At 37.0% G+C, this 18191-nt stretch overlaps 1 protein-coding gene across 1 annotated transcript; it reads right to left on the bottom strand.

Moving 5' to 3' along the window:
- Window positions 1–3594: 3594 nt before the first annotated feature.
- Window positions 3595–16888, bottom strand: LOC141347635 (3'-5' exoribonuclease HELZ2-like). Its single transcript, XM_073852621.1, is given in 21 exon segments — window positions 3595–4499; window positions 4858–5025; window positions 5322–5475; window positions 6499–6708; window positions 6955–7089; window positions 7220–7412; window positions 7532–7648; window positions 7781–7925; window positions 8304–8444; window positions 8542–8685; window positions 8841–8929; window positions 9114–9406; window positions 9409–12590; window positions 12686–12761; window positions 12863–13643; window positions 14035–14676; window positions 14763–15153; window positions 15286–15406; window positions 15969–16079; window positions 16323–16506; window positions 16590–16888. Coding segments are annotated over 21 exon segments (7719 nt in total). The 3' UTR covers window positions 3595–4356.
- Window positions 16889–18191: the final 1303 nt, after the last annotated feature.

Genomic DNA, 18191 nt, shown 5'->3' with positions numbered 1-18191 from the left:
TTCAGGTTACCGCACATGATTTTATCTGTGGAAAATAAACATGCCTTAGGTAACTACAGACTGGAATGGTACACTAAAAGTGGTTTAATGGTATCTTGAAGACTGACATTGAGTGTATTTGAAGTGTTAATATTTATTCATCTACCACCTGACCACTCACTTTCGGTGCCATATATAAGTTAGTTTGACACAAAGAAAACAGTTTTACATCATGGTTGCATGTCCTATTGTCCTGTCTCTGTCTGTAGGACTAAGACATTTCATAATTGTGTGTATTTTAGATGTGTTTTTAGATTTGCCTACCTACAAGAACCCTGAAGACACACACACACACACACACACACACACACACACACACACACACACACACACACACACACACACATGTTGGGTTTACATGTTTTATGGGGACATTCCATAGGCGTAATGGTTTTTATACTGTACAAACCGTACTTTCCATGGCCTTACACCTACCCTACACCTAAACCTAGCCCTCACAGGAGATTGTGCACACTTTTACTTACTCAAAAAAACTCATTGTGCATGATTTGTAAGCCTGTTTCCTCATGGGGACCTGAGAAATGTCCCCACAAGGTCAAAATTTACTGGTATTCCTATCCTTGTGGGGACATTTGGTCCCCACAACGTGATGAATACCAGGTACACACACACACACACACACACACACACACACACACACACACACACACACACAAAACAAATATTTTGGCTGCAACGTGTCCTTAGCTTGGCATGCAAAAGCAGCAGTATCTAAACAAACAAAACAGCTTAAGTTTCATTTATCTGTAATTTCTGTCACACTTTGGCCAGTGTTCGCCTTTGACACAATGACACGTATGCAAACGCCCATTTTACTGAGCTTTTATGACTGTTTTAGTAGCAATTAAGAGCATATAATATTATCAACGGCAATACAAGTTCTGATGGTTTAAGAGCTATATTTAGAAATGGCTTATTCAGTACCTGATTAGAAAAACAGTTGCTTTTGAGGGTAATAAAAAACAACAACAAATAATGTTAATCTAATCTAAAAACCCTGATGTGTTGCCAACATAAATCATCAGTTGGGTGCATTCTTAGTTTCCCTCAGACTCAAAAATGACGAAAACACCTTCTTACGAACTTGTTATGCCTTAATCTTATCCTAAATTGTTTTCAGTAACTCGTTTAGGTAACACTTTAGACTAGATAACACTATTAACTACGACTTTTCCCTCAGTGAATTCCTAATTTGCTGTTTTAATAGTTAGTAAGGTAGTTGTTAAGTTTAGGTATTGGTAGGATTAGGGATGTAGAATAAGGCATCAATATGTGCTTAATTAATACTAATAAATGGCTAATATTCTAGTGATATGCATGCTAATAAACAACTAGTTAAGTCTGTGACCCTTGAAATGCATCTTAACTACCAGTGTGAATTAATCATATACAATAAAGTGCATGAAATCAGATCATGCCATTGCAAGGTTTTGGCAGTTTCATGCCTGTTTTAACTCACCCACTGGTCTAGCTGAAACAAAAATCATCTTAATTAGCTCATGTCAGTAATGCCAATCTAAAACAAGTTCATCTTGGCATTTTGGCTGGTCTAAAAAGCAAGATAAATTTCATGGCCAAAAGTATGTATACACCTCTTACTTATAAATGCATTTGACTAGTTTTAATCACAAATCTTACTGTTACTCCATACAATGACATTTTTCGAGAATTGTTCAACAGCTTTAATCAACGTTTCAGCATGACACAGTCCCTCGTGCACAAACCAGGTGCCTGCAAAAAAGTAGGGCATGTTCCTGGATCAATACCAGACAGACTTTAGAAAAAGGCAAAGGGTTTGTTTAGGGTTTGGCTCAGGACTGAAGCTAGAACCAACATTCTTATCACCTACACTCAGATTTTGGCCATCATTTTGGTAAAGGTTGGGAGGTGATGTTTTGTTCTAAAATCGACAGCAGATGTTGATTTAGGAAGATCACACAAGTCCATTAAGAAATGTGAAAGATCTTGACTGGTTTGGTTTGCACAAATTCCAGACCTGAATATCTTTAAGAAGAACTGGAGCACTGACTTCCAGAAGCACTGCAGTTGATGAACTGCCTAGTAATGCCCATGTTTCTGAAATGAAACTACATTTGGGTGTTCATATACTTTTGTCCATGTAGTATGTGGCTCTGGTGTCAAATAGTGAGAACCGGAGCTCAGTGTAAAGTTCCTATATGGATTTCTGCAGTGTGAAGCTCCTTACAAAGAAAAGAGAAGCAGCATAATACAACTGTCTTGTAGTAAACAGAAAGGAAAAAGAGCTAGTTCTTTTTTACTCACAGTACAGCTGTAAGCCTGTTACTTCTGAAAAAAAAAACAACATGCAATAGGAACTGTGGTATGATAAAAGCTCATATTTCTTCATTATGCAAACATGTCAAAATAAAACGGTATTCCCAGCCCATTTTATTGTTTTACATTTTGGACTTGTTTTATCCATTGGATCATGAAAAGTCTGTTTCAAACAAAAACCTTTCCCGTAGCTCATACAGTAGGGTTGCTAGCAAAGCCAAGGTTTGATTTCCAGGTAATCCATGAACTGATAAGATATATACCTTATATGCAGTGTAAATTGCTTGGGATTAAAGCATCTGTCAAATGCATGTGTAAAATGAATTCAGATCTGAATGAAAACTTGCCATGGAATTTTTCTTTGGGAAAAGAGAGTCATGCTCACCCTACACTCTTAAAAATAAAGGTGCTTCACGATGTCACAGAAGAACCTTTTTGTCTAAATGGTTCCATAAGGAACCTTTAACATCTGAAGAAACTTTCTGTTTCACAAAATGTTCTTTTGCAGCAAATAAGGTTCTTCAGATTATAAAAAGCTAAGCAAGAAATGGTTCTTTAAAGGACCTTTGACTGAATGGTTCTTTGTGGAACCAAAAATGGTTCTTCTATGGCATTGCTTGAAGAAACTTTTGAAGCACCTATATTTTTAAGAGCGTAGAGTTTTTACATACACATTCTCTGTTGAATATCATACACTGCATTGACTTCTTGAAAGACAAATCAGATAGACTCACCTTCTCTCTCAGACACTGTTGAGAGCATTGAGACATGCCATGCGCTTTTCTTGGATCAGCTACATTTTGTCATCTTGCTAGTTGTTGTTGACCTCCTGGGCCTTGGTGAGCACCTGCTTCTCCTGAGACTACAGAAAGTAGTGTAGAAAGGTGATGACAAATTTAATGTGAGACAGTGAAGAAAACTTCTTACATTCCAAAAGTGCAAAGGAGAGAAGCCAAACAGCGAGACGCAGTCATGAAAACATGCAAAAGAGAACTATTAGATGGCAATACCATGATGCCATGATATTAATTGTCATATTCATATCATATGGTATACTATACATGCTAAAACCTTAAAAAATAATGGTTTTCAAACAATGCCATAGAACAGGCGTTCCATAGAACATTCAGACTCCGGTCCGAAACCAGACGGCAAAGCCTTTTGAGAAATGCATTTGAGACACGCAGATACAGATCTAATCATTCACATTTTTATTTGTGACTTTGGTGTATAAATACATTCTGAAGCTCCTGTATTGACTGCTGTTTAAAAATTTAATTCAAAAATAAATTATGAAATATATTACTTTCACAGATACATCTTTATACATGTGAACAAATAAATACAGAACATTAAGGTTCTTGCATTGCAATGATATACTCATAGACACAACAGAAAACAGTACCAATACAATTGATTACAAGTAATTCAACATCTACAAATATGTCACAGTTACTAATTGTAAACTGCCTTAGGATATGCTAGTAGAGCACCTCTAAGTGGTCAATCATTAACATTGCTATAGTCATAGTCTAGTATTGTGCTAAAATTGATTTGAATATTGAGGTGAATAAAAATGTCCTTCATTTCTATATTTCATAATTACATAATTCTTTTTTGTATTTATATATACAAAAATTAAGATTTGTTTTAACAAATTTAACGCAGAAAAAATTATGGTGGAGTAATGCAAACTTGAAACTTTACAAAAATGTTAAGTTAAAATAGATAAACACAATCTAATTTCAAAGACTAAAACAGACTTAAAAAGGAAAGATATTTTAACATTCAACTAAAAGTTAATATATTTACTAAAGTGCCATTCAAGAGTAGTTATTTCATGATATCAATTTCACCAATATTCAACAGATCTGACAGTGCAATCTTCAAAAATATTACAATAGTAATGCATTAATAATAAATAAATGTAGAGTATAAAGTGCACATTTAACACAGCTGTAAAGCAGATGCATCTACAAATATAAAGCTGCATGATGCACATCATCTTCTAGCAGTTCTCCTCATTCCCAGACTTCTAGTATTAACTTGGATGTGTCTGGCGGGATTCACAACACATCCTTTCTCTTTATAATGATCCAGAAGTCTTCTCCACAACACACTGCACCGCAGCAAGTTCTCATTACCTGTCAAATAAGCAAAATTACGGCAATGCAATCAAAACATTAAATATAAAATAGTTGATAATTATAAAATACATCATGTAGAGATATTAAAAGGAGGTTTAGTGTTGTCATTTGACATATTAACCCTGACACTATTAAACTATTAACCCTGACACAACATAAAAAGATCAAGGTTAAATGATATCCATATTGATTTGAAATGTTTATACCATTATAGGACCTAATAATACTCATAATGCATAAGAGACAAAAATTTGATAACTAGCAGGTGTTCATGAATCAAATCATTAACAGATTATTGACTTCTACAAGCCTAGATTGTTTGTTCATCAGATTCAGAACAGATGGCGTAACTAACCAATGATGCACAGGCCTTCTTGTGCCCTGGTGATGCCCACGTTAACTTGGTGTGGGTCCATGATGAATCCAAGATGATTTAACATCCAAGATTTGCTTGGTTGTGTTTCTATATCAGATTTGGGACAAGAGCGCACCGTTGAAATGATGACATATTTCCATTCACTTCCTGTGGTCAGACAAAGGAGAAAAGATCAGAAATGATTAATTCAGAAATAGTAACTAAATGCCATTGTCAAAACATAACAGTCATAAACACAATCTAAGTATGAATGCCTTGTATCTTTACTCTGTGCCTTAAAAACTATTTTTCTAAGAGAGCTATATAATGGTTAATTGTAATGTTGTATCATGGGACAAGGTTCAGTGTTAAAAATTTTAGTAAGATTTAAACAGCTAGGGTCATGCTTCTTGATGTTTATTGTGCCACTGTTGTAAAATGGCATTTTTAAAAATTGTTATTACCTTGACTTTTCATGATGGTGTTGACCGTGATGTCTCTTATACCCTTATCAGAGAGGGAATCCCTAATATCTGACACTTGAGCATTATATGGTGTGAGAATGGCAATGTCCTTTGTCTTTATCCCAGCCTTAGTCAAAAGAATGGCGATCCGTATCTGTTGGAAGATTACAACAGTTTGAAATAAACTGCACATCATTTTATAATATATTTGTATAATATATTCTTTGTTGGCATTTTGAATTTTAAACAATAAATAGTTTGTGGCAAAATGGGTGGGGCTTCGATATTTAAATAATTTATTTATATATTTTATTTTATGTACCAAAGATCTTTGATGCATCTTTATGTACTGTATTCATTTAAGAGTGTTTGTAATTAATATAACTTATTTAAATTTAAAATTTTTATTTTCTATTATATCTCCTATTATAACGTCCTGAAATTTGAATGTTACGTAAGGAAACGCGCCTCTGGGAGAAGTCGTTAAGTCTCCAAGGAAACTTGACCGTTAACATTTGCCAAACAACGGCAAACGCTCTATGCATCGGTGGTAGTTATTGGGTAAGTAGGTTTAATAACATCAATGTTTTGTGAAAATAATACTTTATTTGTCCGTTGTTTAGAAACGGCTGTAATGTTTTAAAATTTAGTTTGACGGATATGTTGAAATTGGACAAGCCACCCGTTGTGCTAGGTTAAATAGCCTATTTTGATTCTTGTGAGCTCATATTTTAGTCATTTTGTTGTCACAGTGACAGTTTTGAATCTCAAGATGGCGCCAATTAGCTATTCTATGTCGCGTTGTTATATAATTATAATAATATGAGTAATATGAGACACAAAAGTAGTTGCATCCATTCCATATGTTAAATATCCAAATCAGTCTGTAGGATCAGTGGATATTTAAGGCTTTAGAGTAGACCATATGTACATGGAACAATCTTTTGATTAAATATTGGAATAATATAGGCTACTGTATGATATGCTATGTAGAAATTCCGAAATCTTAGGTTAATATTTTTTATAAACAAGCAAGCAAACAAACACTACCTGCAGCCACCTTCAAAATGAAAGAACCCCAAATTGTCTTGTGTGAAGTTTAATAGGCTATAAAGTTTCATTTCCAATATAGACCAAAATCCTCTTTACTTTACATAGGCTACTACTTCTCTCTTACCACTTCTTCTGCCTCCTCCAAATTTGCATTTGAATTTTCATTCCCCCGTTCAGTTGGGACCACCAGTCTTTTCTCCTTTCCTTCAACATGGCCAAAAACTATACATGTTTGTCTTGATGTAGTATGGAAAAGCTTTGGTTTGGTTGATGTTTTAGTTTTTAACTTTCCATCATAGAACTCCTTAGATGGAAATTCACAAATGTCTTCTTGCTGTAAGAGACAAGATATGCAATGAAGAAATTTGAATTTGAAGAGAAACTGCTGCTGTTTGATTAATTAGATTAATATTACATGTCATTAGATACAAAATGCTACTGATTAATAAAATCTATACATGAACAGCAATTTATAGACAGCTACTGAAAGCAAAAAACACCATCAGAAAGAAATTTTTTATTACAAATACAGTATTAGAACTATTTATTTTATTATGTAAATATGTATTTAATGTATTACCATTCTGTACTGAGTGTCAAGCATGAGTGCTTTCTCCTTGTAACGCTTGAAAAGAGATTCACTCATTCCCAGTCGCTCCACAACTTCACAGTGAACTACAGGTTGCAGCTGCCTATGATCGCCCAGAAGAACAATCTACAACATGAAATTAGCAGGATATTAAGAACCTAGAAGTGGATTCAGATGTGCTACATCTTTCTTAAATGGAAACATAATGAAACGAAAGTTCTAATATCTAAATAAGAGTTTTGCTTTGAGATCGTACCTGCTCAGGCTTATGAGCCACAAGGGGAATAAAGGCTTCAGGTTCAGTTGCCATTGCACATTCATCGATGATGATCTGTTTGAAGTCGAGGACTTTAGCTAAGATAGGGTGTGAGGCTGCTGTGCAAGTGCACAAGATGACATCATGCTGCTGTAACTCATGCTTTCGAGCCTTCTGAAGGATATCTTTGTAGCTTTAAAAAAAAAAGTTTACGTTAAATTAGCTTTTCATTAAACTAAAAAACTATGTCTTACAAACAAGAACCTGCCATAGAATCAAAAAAGAGATTTGTAGTTACTGAGCTATACATACAGTTTTTTTTCTTCATCAGTGAATGAATCTCCTCTTCTAATTTTCATATCAAAGGCTGATATTTGTGCGGAATATGGGTTGTTATCCTTCCGAATCAGATGGTGTAGTGCAATGGAACTAATAATACAAAAACAACAACACACATCTGTTAGTGGAAAGCAAAGTTTAGGTATGTAAACACACACATATTACACTGGTGGTTATAACTACATCTAAATAAGTGATAGATGGACAGTATTTGGCACATACCTAAGCTCTGTGTTGGGTTTTTCGCCTCTTTTAGAATTTCGTGACATCTTCAGATTGAAGCCTGGGTAAGGGAACTCCAACTTTTCCATCTGATCACTGTAGACTCTGAGAGGTCTAACTTGATTTTGAAGTTTTAGGAGATGACCTGCAGCATATTAGTATAAACAATTTAAGTTGCAGTGATCCTTGGTCAGGTAAACTTTAAAAGTGACTTGTGTAACTCTTGCTTCATTATACTGCCCTCCAAAGGCAAAGTGCAGTAACTACGCCAACACTAAAACTGAGAAAATGCCTTTAAAGTTTTTACGTCAGCTAGTCAAACATGTTGACACTCTTGTTTCTCTGAAACACTCTAATTTCTCTGGGACAAAATTGAACCAGGAGACTTTGCCACAAGACAAAACAGTTGTCATAAAGTCAATTTTTTGACCAAATGCATAGTTACTGCACTTTGCCTTTGAAAGGTAGTATAGATGGACCAAACTGCCAAAGTGGATAGTAATTGGCTAAACAGAAAATTTACCGGCAACAACATCAACAGATTTATTTGAGGGGCCGCAGTACAGAACAGCTGTTTTCTTCTGTGAATTGTTGGCAGGAAGCTGTTGGATATTCCTGAGCAACCAGTACACAATATGGACACCAACAACAGTTTTTCCAGTCCCTGTGGAAATTCACAACCATATTATAACAGGAAAGGAATGGAAATTACAATAGCCAAAGACCAAAGAGACCAAAGAAAGTCTGGAAATATTTCTCACCTGGTGGTCCTTGGATAAGAGTGAACGGGTTGGTCAATGCTTCTCTTATAGCTTTACACTGACTGTTGTTTAGATGGGAGAACCCAGAAGGGAGATAATCTTTAATCTCAAATCTGGCTGTTGTCCATTTCGAACCATTACATCCTTTAGGGAAATATAGTGTTAAACAAAAGTAAACTACATTTGAAGGATAATTTGAAAAATGTGGCTGTAAACCACCAATTTTGATAGTAGAGTTTGAAATATAGATATGCAAGGCTCTATACAAAGGCAGTAAAAGTCAAACCATTGTACTGTACCTCCTTCAGAGTTGATTTTCCTGCCCATAGCAATATTTTTTACAAGTTCGTTGGCTTTGGTTAGACTGCTAATTGCATTCTCTTTGCGCCTGCAAATGAAATAAAAAACATAATTAATGAAACACACATATAATGTTTGAAGACATGATCATAATCTAAGAATACACATAAAATTGTATTGTTTTATGTGTATTCCTAGATTATGATCATGTCTTCATGTACATAAATAGAATGTTTTTAGTCAGCTAGAGTATCTATAATTTGTAGTCTTACACATCTGGCAGAAGCTTTGGAATCAGCTCCAGAGTAAATCTTGTCCTCTCAGAGAATATCTCTTCCGGAATCTTTGTCATGGGCATGTGGTTAATCTGAAAATCAATTTGTAAATTCTTTGGTTCTTTGGAGTCAGTTTCTTCAACCTCTGTAATTATGCCATGGGCCACCCAAGTGACAGAAGGAATATCCATGAGAGCTGTGGACTGAGAGTTTTCCAGAAGGGGACTACTCTGACTTTTCTGAATCTTAGTTCGAATGCAGAGGAAACTGTTCTTAAGGTCACATTCAGATTGGACCACTGAGATTTTTTGTCAAGAGGGAGGAGAAAAAAACCTTGAAGCTTCTCTTCAGGAGAGTTTTCCCATTTCAAAGGTGCATCTTCAATAAGAATGCTCTCATTTTCTGCCACAGCATTGAAGACTGACTCCATTTCACACAAAGGTTTCCAAATTGCCTGATAATCCATGTACGTGTTGTATGAATTCCTTGATGAGTGGAATGCACAGTTTGAAAAACACTGGATTGGGTCTCTCACATGCTCTAAACAAATCTCAAATTTTGGATGCACAACAAACAGCTGAATTGCTGGTGTCATTAGTCCTCTAGCAGTGGCTGAACCTAGCTGCACTTCGACCGCCTCACCTGGCTTTATTCTCAGCCACAGTTCAGCATAATGCGCCACATGCATGGGATCTGATTTTTCTGAACTTGTGGCATTTCTCAGTCTTTCATGGAATTGTCTTACATTGACTCTTGAGCTGACATCAAGCTCCTCAATCAGGGGAAATAATCTGTCCCAGTTTTCTTCTCTAAGAGCAGCTGCTAGGCATTTCCAGGTCTTCGTGGAGACATAGGCCATGACTGAGTTTGGATTTTGCTGTTTCACTTCAGCAAGGATGTGAGGATTGGAAAATGAATATATCCTTCGCTCCCATTTCAAGATCATGCAGTTGTTTTCTTCATCAAACTTTGGTTGATCAGCCAACTGAAGATCCCTGTACATAATGTCTAAGTTTTCTGATATAGAGGTTTTGTTGAGTGGGAAGGATAATCTGAAGCTTGTCCCTGATGGATTGAGTTCCACAATGTATGCCACCTTCCTTTTGCTTTGGGTTGACAGTTTTACTGCAAAATGTAGAGCATTCGCTTTCCTCTCATATGCTGACTGTTGGTCATTTTTCCTGGAAAATTCCATACAAGACAGGTCAATTTCATGAGCTTTGTATGTAACATTTGTATTGTCCATCACAGAATGAAGAAGGCGCTGCACAACGACATCTACATATCGGCGGATTGGAGATGAGGCCCAGGTATAGCTGTCAAGATCTAGATCATAGTGGCCAATTCTTGAGACATGTGAAGAGTTTGAGCGCAGAATGCATGCTTTGTATAACAGTTTCCTAAATGCAACAGCAAAAGGGAGAAGTTGGGGGTGAATCTCATCAGTTGCAATAAAGTCAATTATTTTGTAGATATTTTTCTGCTCTGCTGCTGTCTTCAAGCATCTCAAAACAGATTTTAACATGGGGAAGGTTTCGGAATAAGAAATGTCAGGCTGAGGGTTTGGCATGGTTGTGCGGTGACTCAAACCTTGGTTATTCAGTTCATGAGACACAAATTGAGTCTCAAATGCTTGACTTGAGAAGTGAACAGATAGTGGAATCAAGAAAGCATTTTTGTCAAAAAGGTCAGTGAGCTTTTCACTCTTTGGCCTTTCCTGGCATCTTAGGGGAGTTATGCTCCCTGTTGTTTCATCACCCAGAAGGCATTCAGAAACCATGTAGTTAAACATGATCATCAGCTCTTCCACCATTAGGTGAGATCGCCTTCTTCCAAGAGTCACGTCCTCATCTGGCATTTTGTAGCACCAGTCATCCTGCTTTCTGTATCTCCTGTGGACCTGAGCAAAGTTCCATGCTTTCAAAAGGCAGATTTCAACCGGGTCAGAATGCTCATGATTGTTTTCAAGGATGTCCTCAGCTTCATCATAAGAAAATTTCCTCTTGGAGCAAATGACAGATTTACAAATAAATGTTCCCTTTATGTGGTTTGTCTTAGAATCCACTTGTATTATCAAGGAGATGGCTCGTCTGTCATGGTTAGGGATTAAACTGAAGAAACTGGTGCTCAGTTCTTTAGGAAACATGTGTATTGGCTCCTTTCCACTGGGATAGAATGTAGTACACTGATGTCTTGCATATTTGTCCAGTCCACTGTCTTTAGCCACAAAGCTGGCTACATCAGAAATGTGAACTCCTATTTCATAGCACTCACCTAAATCTCGTACACTGATTGCATCATCAAGGTCTTGTGAATCTGCAGGATCAATAGTAAATGTTGGGAGCATGCGGAAATCTCTTCGCCCATCTTCAAATACATCAAGACTTTGTAAGTCTTGCATCTGTGTTTCTAAAGATGAAGAAAGTGTCCTTTTCAGCTGGAACTCTATGTCAAGAACCTTCAATCCATCATCTAAAGTTGTTATTTTTGGAAACACTCCCACAACAATCCCCAGGGGATATTTGTAATACTTTCCCCACTTAAGGACTTTGACAACGAAGAGATATTTTCTGTGTGACTCTTCACTGATTTTGATAAACCTCTCTATTTTGAGGTTCACAGGATTTCTTACAGCAATGTAGTCTGGTTTGTCTTTCCAAAATGGTGTGTAGATTTTGGAGATGCATTTGTTGATAGGTATCATCACTTGCCTGTCATGCCTTTCAATGGTGCAGACAAATGTTTTGACAGTATCTGTACTTTCCCTGATGTTGATCACTTGTCCCGTAGGAGGATCTGATGTCTCACTCATGATCTCCACTATTACCTTGTCTCCAGGAAATGCCTGTCCAATGTTTTTTCTGCCCTTGATCTCGATTCTTATGGAGGGCTCTTCAAGTGGTCTAGCATAAGCTCTATCAAAACTCTCTTTGACCAGCTCACAGTGTTTATGTGTTGAAGAGTTAGTGAACAGTTGCTCTTCATCTACTTCAGCACTTTGGTTACTAACACTACTGACGAATTGCTCATGTTGAAAAACTGGGAACAGGCCTTCCTCTGTCAGTGCAACATTTATGCCTTTGCTTTCATCAAGAAGCTCTTGAAGTATTGGGTCTTCTGTGTCTGATATTTCAGAAGCAGTTGATTCACTATCACTGCTGTCTTCATCCTTACTCCTACAGAGTTCAGATATCTCAAGGAGATCTTGTTTCAAAGAATCCAAGGTAATGTTATGGGCACTGTCCTTGTTGATGCAATTCTCTATGTACAATCTCCATACTCTAGAGCACATACCAAACTGTTGGCAAGACAGTGCAGCTGCATCTCCAACAACAAACATTTGGGATTGGGCTCTTGTCATAACTGTGTTCAGCACTCGCATGTCATTGAAAAATTCAAGACAGGTCCGATCTGTCTCCAATAGGCTGTCCTTGGTGTGCACAGTGGAAATCACTATTACTCTGAACTGTTTTCCTGCAAAATATTAAAAAGACAGTATGCTCTGTAAATCACTGGTGTGTACTAGTGTGTCTAAACATAACACAATTTGAGTAATGAATCATCTTTACCTTGAACATTTTCTGCATTCTCCACAGTGAAACGGGGTAGTCTAAGCTGACCCAGTCTTTTCCTGATTTCCAACACCTGAAGCACAAAAGCATCTGGTATAAACACACTTACATGAATTTGATACAATGGCAGGATGCTACTAATAAAAGCATAATATAAATCAGTAGGTTTGATACCTGTCTGCCCTGAGAAAGGACACAGACTGATCCTGGATCTTTATCACCCCACTCTTGAGGCCATTCCTCCATAACTCCTTGCACAATGTCAACAACTCTTTGAATTTGTTCCGCATTGAACCAGGACATGCTTGTTGGGTCCAAAAGGCATTCTCCTCTTATATGATGGAATTGCAATGCAGGTTGTTGTGGATGAGGAGGCACATCTCCTTTAGCCTTGATCACATCACTCTTTCCCACATAAAAATGTGTTGATACAAAATCCACAATGTCCTTTGTGGAACGGTAGTTTTCAGTGAAAATGATTCGGCTTTGTTTCGCGATGTCACAATTTTCAGCTTGGTAGTAATAGAAGAGGCGATTGAGCAGGGTGTGTTCTGAGCATTTGTCTTGTCTCACAGAGAAGAGCTTGGGTCCCATCTGCATGTGATCTCCTGCTAAAACAACACATGTGTTTTTACCTGCTAATCCCAGTGCCATAAGAGCCTCACACTCCAACATCTGTGACGCTTCGTCTATCAGAATGTGGCTGAAGTAGTTTTCAGGGAGCTTCATGTCATGGAAGAAACGAGCTAGTGCAGTTGTTGTTATGATGATTCTTTTGGAATCCAAAACAGCTTTATCAGGAAACTCAAACTGATTGCCATCTTTGGATAAATGGCAGTACTTTTTAGTGATGGGATCCGTAGATGTGAGATGGCTTTCCTTTGCCTTGATTCTTAAAAGTATGGCTTCAGTTGCATATTCATGAAAATGGCCTTTTACATAAAGATCAGCAGAGCTGTATTAAGAAAAAAAGAGAAATAACTGTAGCTTACAATCAATGCATTAAATTATTACCTTTTTAGACAACATCTAAAATGAAACTGGCTTTAAGGTATGCATTTTTATGAGTTTAGGCATTCCCTTTAAATTCCATGACCACACCCTCACTTTACTGTATGAGCTAGAGAAATGCAACTTAAAAAATGTATACAAAAAGGCAATTTCCCTGATTAAAAGGTGTAGTAAAGGCTGTATTTTGGATGCTGGGCTTTTAACTGGGCTAGGCCTAAGACAAACAAGCATTAACCGGCATGAAAATTCATGTAATTCTTAGCTGGTAGTTTCAGAAGTATGACCTGCTTCTGTGGAGTAGTACTCTGAAATGCCACTGCATTGTGATGCCTTACCTATTTGTGTGTGTGCAAATTAGGATTTTGTTCTGTGGTTGCTGCACAAGAGCCTGGGTCATCTTTGCAAGGGTCCGAGTTTTCCCTGTTCCAAATGGTCCATAAATTAACAAAGGTGGGATGCTGCTTCTGTTGTCTTTTACACTCAGAACAAAGTTCATTGCTGCTTGCTGCTTCTCATTTAACTCTCCTGTTTCTGACTGGGAAGAAATACAGAAGTTGCTGTTTTTCAGATCAGGCAGAACTTTGTCTAAGTTTGGGAGATCATCAATGGCCTTATGCATCTCGCAGAACCACAGACGATTTAGCTGGAACTGGACTTCCATCTCACATTGCTGTCCATTCTGCAGGTTCAAATCAGTGCAGCATTGTTTGGAAAGCTGCAATACTATTTGTGTCTCATTGGAAGCATCCTTCAAAAATTCAGCCTCATAAACACGCCCAAGATAATCACTGTTTTTCATACCACGAACAAGAGATCTGATAGCCTGTCTTTTCACTATGAAACCTTGAGGAGCATCAGGAGTGAGTGGGTGAGACAGAGGCACAGCAGCAAAAAGTTGCCCAGAATAAGCCCATTTCATTCCATACCCGAGATCAAACAGCTGATTTTTCAACTGCACAGTGCCTCGTAGATTCAGCCTAGACAGAGAGAGTACAGTTTGCGTATTTGAATTTTGTTATAAATTGTAACTGTCAAATCCAAATGTGTTTACGTTTATACATACCTTGCAAGCAGTTTACCTTCTTCTTTTTCCTCCTGATATAAAAAATTGTGCATGCTGTGTTTGTAATTGTCATGGTTAATCATAATGCTCATCTGGTCTGTCGTGATGAGCTTATATCCATTTATCAGCTCTCTCTCTGCCTTCTCTCTTTCAAAATAAGGAATTATTTCCACGCTTTCCTCATTCCAGGGCTCAAGATTCCCGTCAGTCTCTTGTTTTTCCATTGGAACCTCAGGTCCTGGACATGTGACTGGTGTTCCTTTACACTCATCCTCTCCAACTCTGATCTTAATTTTTTGTCGTAGTACGGGTCTCGTGTTGAAGTCAAACACTACCCACTGCTCATACTTGCCTGGTTGGTCAGATTTAAAAGACACTGGGATTTCATACTCTGCAGAAACAAATCACAAATCTTCAGTAGAAATAATTTGTGAGCTTGGCAGTTTAGTTAATAAATTAATAAGCATCAGCAAAAGCATGCAATAAGGTTTCTTGATGTGTTTTGTAAGAAATCTTCAGTCACCTGTTTGGCTCTTTTGATACCAAGCACTAGTGGAATATGTCCGTTCCTCATGAGTGTCTTTGCTGAGGCTGAATTTTGCCCCCAGTTCCCGTCTGAGTAAAGCAATGACTACTAGAGGTTCCTGGAGAGGTTAAGGTGAATTTGGAAGTACAGGTCAATGTCACTGTAGACACTACTGACTCAAACAGCTGTCTGAACATATTTAGAAAAATGTCCTAGGTGCTTGGATGCTTACAGATCACACCATATACACAACATATCCACTTGGTAATGAAAATTTGCCAACAACAGGAGCTTGACAGGAGCTTGTTAAATTCTGCAAAGATGCCTTGAATAATTTTTTTCTTATCTTACTTGTGGACATAAGGATAAGGACTTCTATAAGGTTCATTATCAAAATGATGATCTAAATCCCATAATAGCAGTTAATAAACAGAACTGCATGCATCTTGTGAAAGAACATTGTAGCCGAAGTTACTTTTCTCTGTTTATGTCTATGATGAGTCATGCAGGTACTGGGCTACTCTGCAGCAGTTACTACAAGAAATAGTCTAAAATATTAGCTTTAACACTACAAACGTGGTAGTATCATTAATAACTGGTACCCCTGTCAATGCCAATCTTTTTTACCTACTTATTTGGAAATAAAAGACAAACATTTATATATGTGTTCATGTACAAACCTTGGAAATAATGGTAAAATTCCATGTACACTGTACTCCTTTTTTCCTTATATAGACACTGTCTATATCTGGGTCACATGTGATAAAAACATCAGGAAGGGTGTCACTGATCTGCAGGAATATGGATTCAATCAATGTTCATGATGTTGTAAAAAGCAGTTGTAAAAATGTACAATTAAAAATTTAGCATTTGCCAATAAAATCTATTTGTTAGAATATATGACACAAGGTACAAATTAAATGCAAGAAGCAATGCAAAGATCAGAGGTACATCTGTCAATATTTGGGATACTGTCCCAGACATTTATTCACTATTGACATTATACAATGTTCATTACTAAATGGCCCACTTACGATTGTTTTCTTGTCATTACTGTATCTGTATTCCTCCAAAAGATTGTCCTGATAGGACAGTAGACCCCTCTCAGCTGCATCCCTGGCATTGCTCCTTAAAGCCTTGATTCTCTTTTGCCATTCACGAAGCTCCTCATGACTGTGTGCACTTGTGCAGTTATCACCATACTCACATATCAGAGATCTGTGGGAAATGCTTCATAGTCTTCATTAAAGTACTTTGATACAAGCAAACATCTAATGGCATGTCACACATCATATAAATACCTTTCACACAATTTCCGGTCCTTGTGTGTTGGTGGTGGATCACGGTATTTCCAAGACTGAGAGGTATCTTCAAAGATCAATCTCCTGTGTTTCACAGTAAAACAGTGGTTCTTCAATTCTTCATCTGTTGGGAAGTGGACCTGGCACAATGTGCAGTGAAACTTTACTCCTTTCTCTTGAGACTTCAACTTTAGTGTCCTCTGGTTTTGTTTTATCATGTTCTCAAGCTTAGGAATTGTCAGTTTTTCATCCTTCATGACATTCCACAGTGCTGCTGCAATATGCACAAATGGAACCATTTTAAATTTCTTGTAAAAGTATGTAAACTACTAATTAAAATAAACACAATATAACAATAATTTCAAGTCACCATCTCTTATAGGAAGAGTTCACCCAAATGAGGTTATGTAATGATTTATTCACTGTCATGCTAAGCATGACTTCCTGTTATCCGGGACAGTAAAAGGGCATGTTTAGTACCTAATCACTTTTTATGGAAAACAGTAATACATGTCAGCTTTGAATCCCACAGATGATTACTTAATTTAATGATTTAAAAGTAAATAAATAAATAAACATTCATTATCTATTTTCTATGAGACAATAAACGCTACAAAAGAATCAGGTAACATGATAAGTAATGCACAGCACTTACCTTTATATTTGTCTTCCCATCCCAATGGTTTTCTGATATGTCATGATACTCCTGTAACACTGGATGTTTCAGCTGCTCTCAGTGTCATGTGCATCGAGCTAGAGGGGTTTAAACAATTTATAGAGTTGTTGCTGAGTGACGCTGGATAAGCCCCTCCCTTCCGAGGCGTAAAGAATAACTTTCCTTTTCCCTGGCAATGTGTTTATACTGAGCAGTGCAAAATGCAGTTTTAGCTTTCAGTTTCAATTCTCATGAAAACCGCAGGAAGTAAACTGACAGAGCTCACGCCTCATAACAAACAACCCACACTGTTCCTATTAGAGGGTACTGTATATAATGTTAGCAACATTACTCTTTAATATATTTTTGCTATCATACAGACAACATTAGAAACTAATGGTTTCATGCAATATGCATTTTTTAACAAAAATGACTAAAATGAGTCATGGTTTCCCCATTGCGCAAGCCTAAATTGTTCCAGAAATACTTCAGAACTTATCTAGTAATACACTGAACATTCTTTATTCTGTATCCAAGACGTTTCTTTTAACAAGAAAGTACCAAACTTATTTACAAAAACAAATAAGGCTTATTGTGCATGACTGAGCATGGTGACTACAGACTGGAAAAGTACACAAACTATTAAACACATCAGATGAATGAACGTGCTTTAATTGTACCTTGAAGACTGACATTACTTGTATTTGGAGCATTATTTATTCTACAACCTGACAACTCCCTTTTAGTGCCATGTTAAGTAAAGTTATGTAAGGTTTGGACAAACAAAACAGGTTTACATTATGGCTGCAGGCCCCATTGTCCCTTATTGTTCTGTTTCTGACTTTAGGACACAAGAATGTGATAATTGTGTGTACCTTTAAATGTCTTTTCAGATCCACCTACCTACAAGAACCCAAGTAATATAAACACACACACAACCAAAGCAG

Source organism: Garra rufa, chromosome 12 (assembly GCF_049309525.1).
Source record: "Garra rufa chromosome 12, GarRuf1.0, whole genome shotgun sequence".
Taxonomy (NCBI): Eukaryota; Metazoa; Chordata; class Actinopteri; order Cypriniformes; family Cyprinidae; genus Garra; species Garra rufa.
Note: the sequence above shows the minus strand (reverse complement) of the source record. Positions and strands in the feature narration are given on the sequence as shown.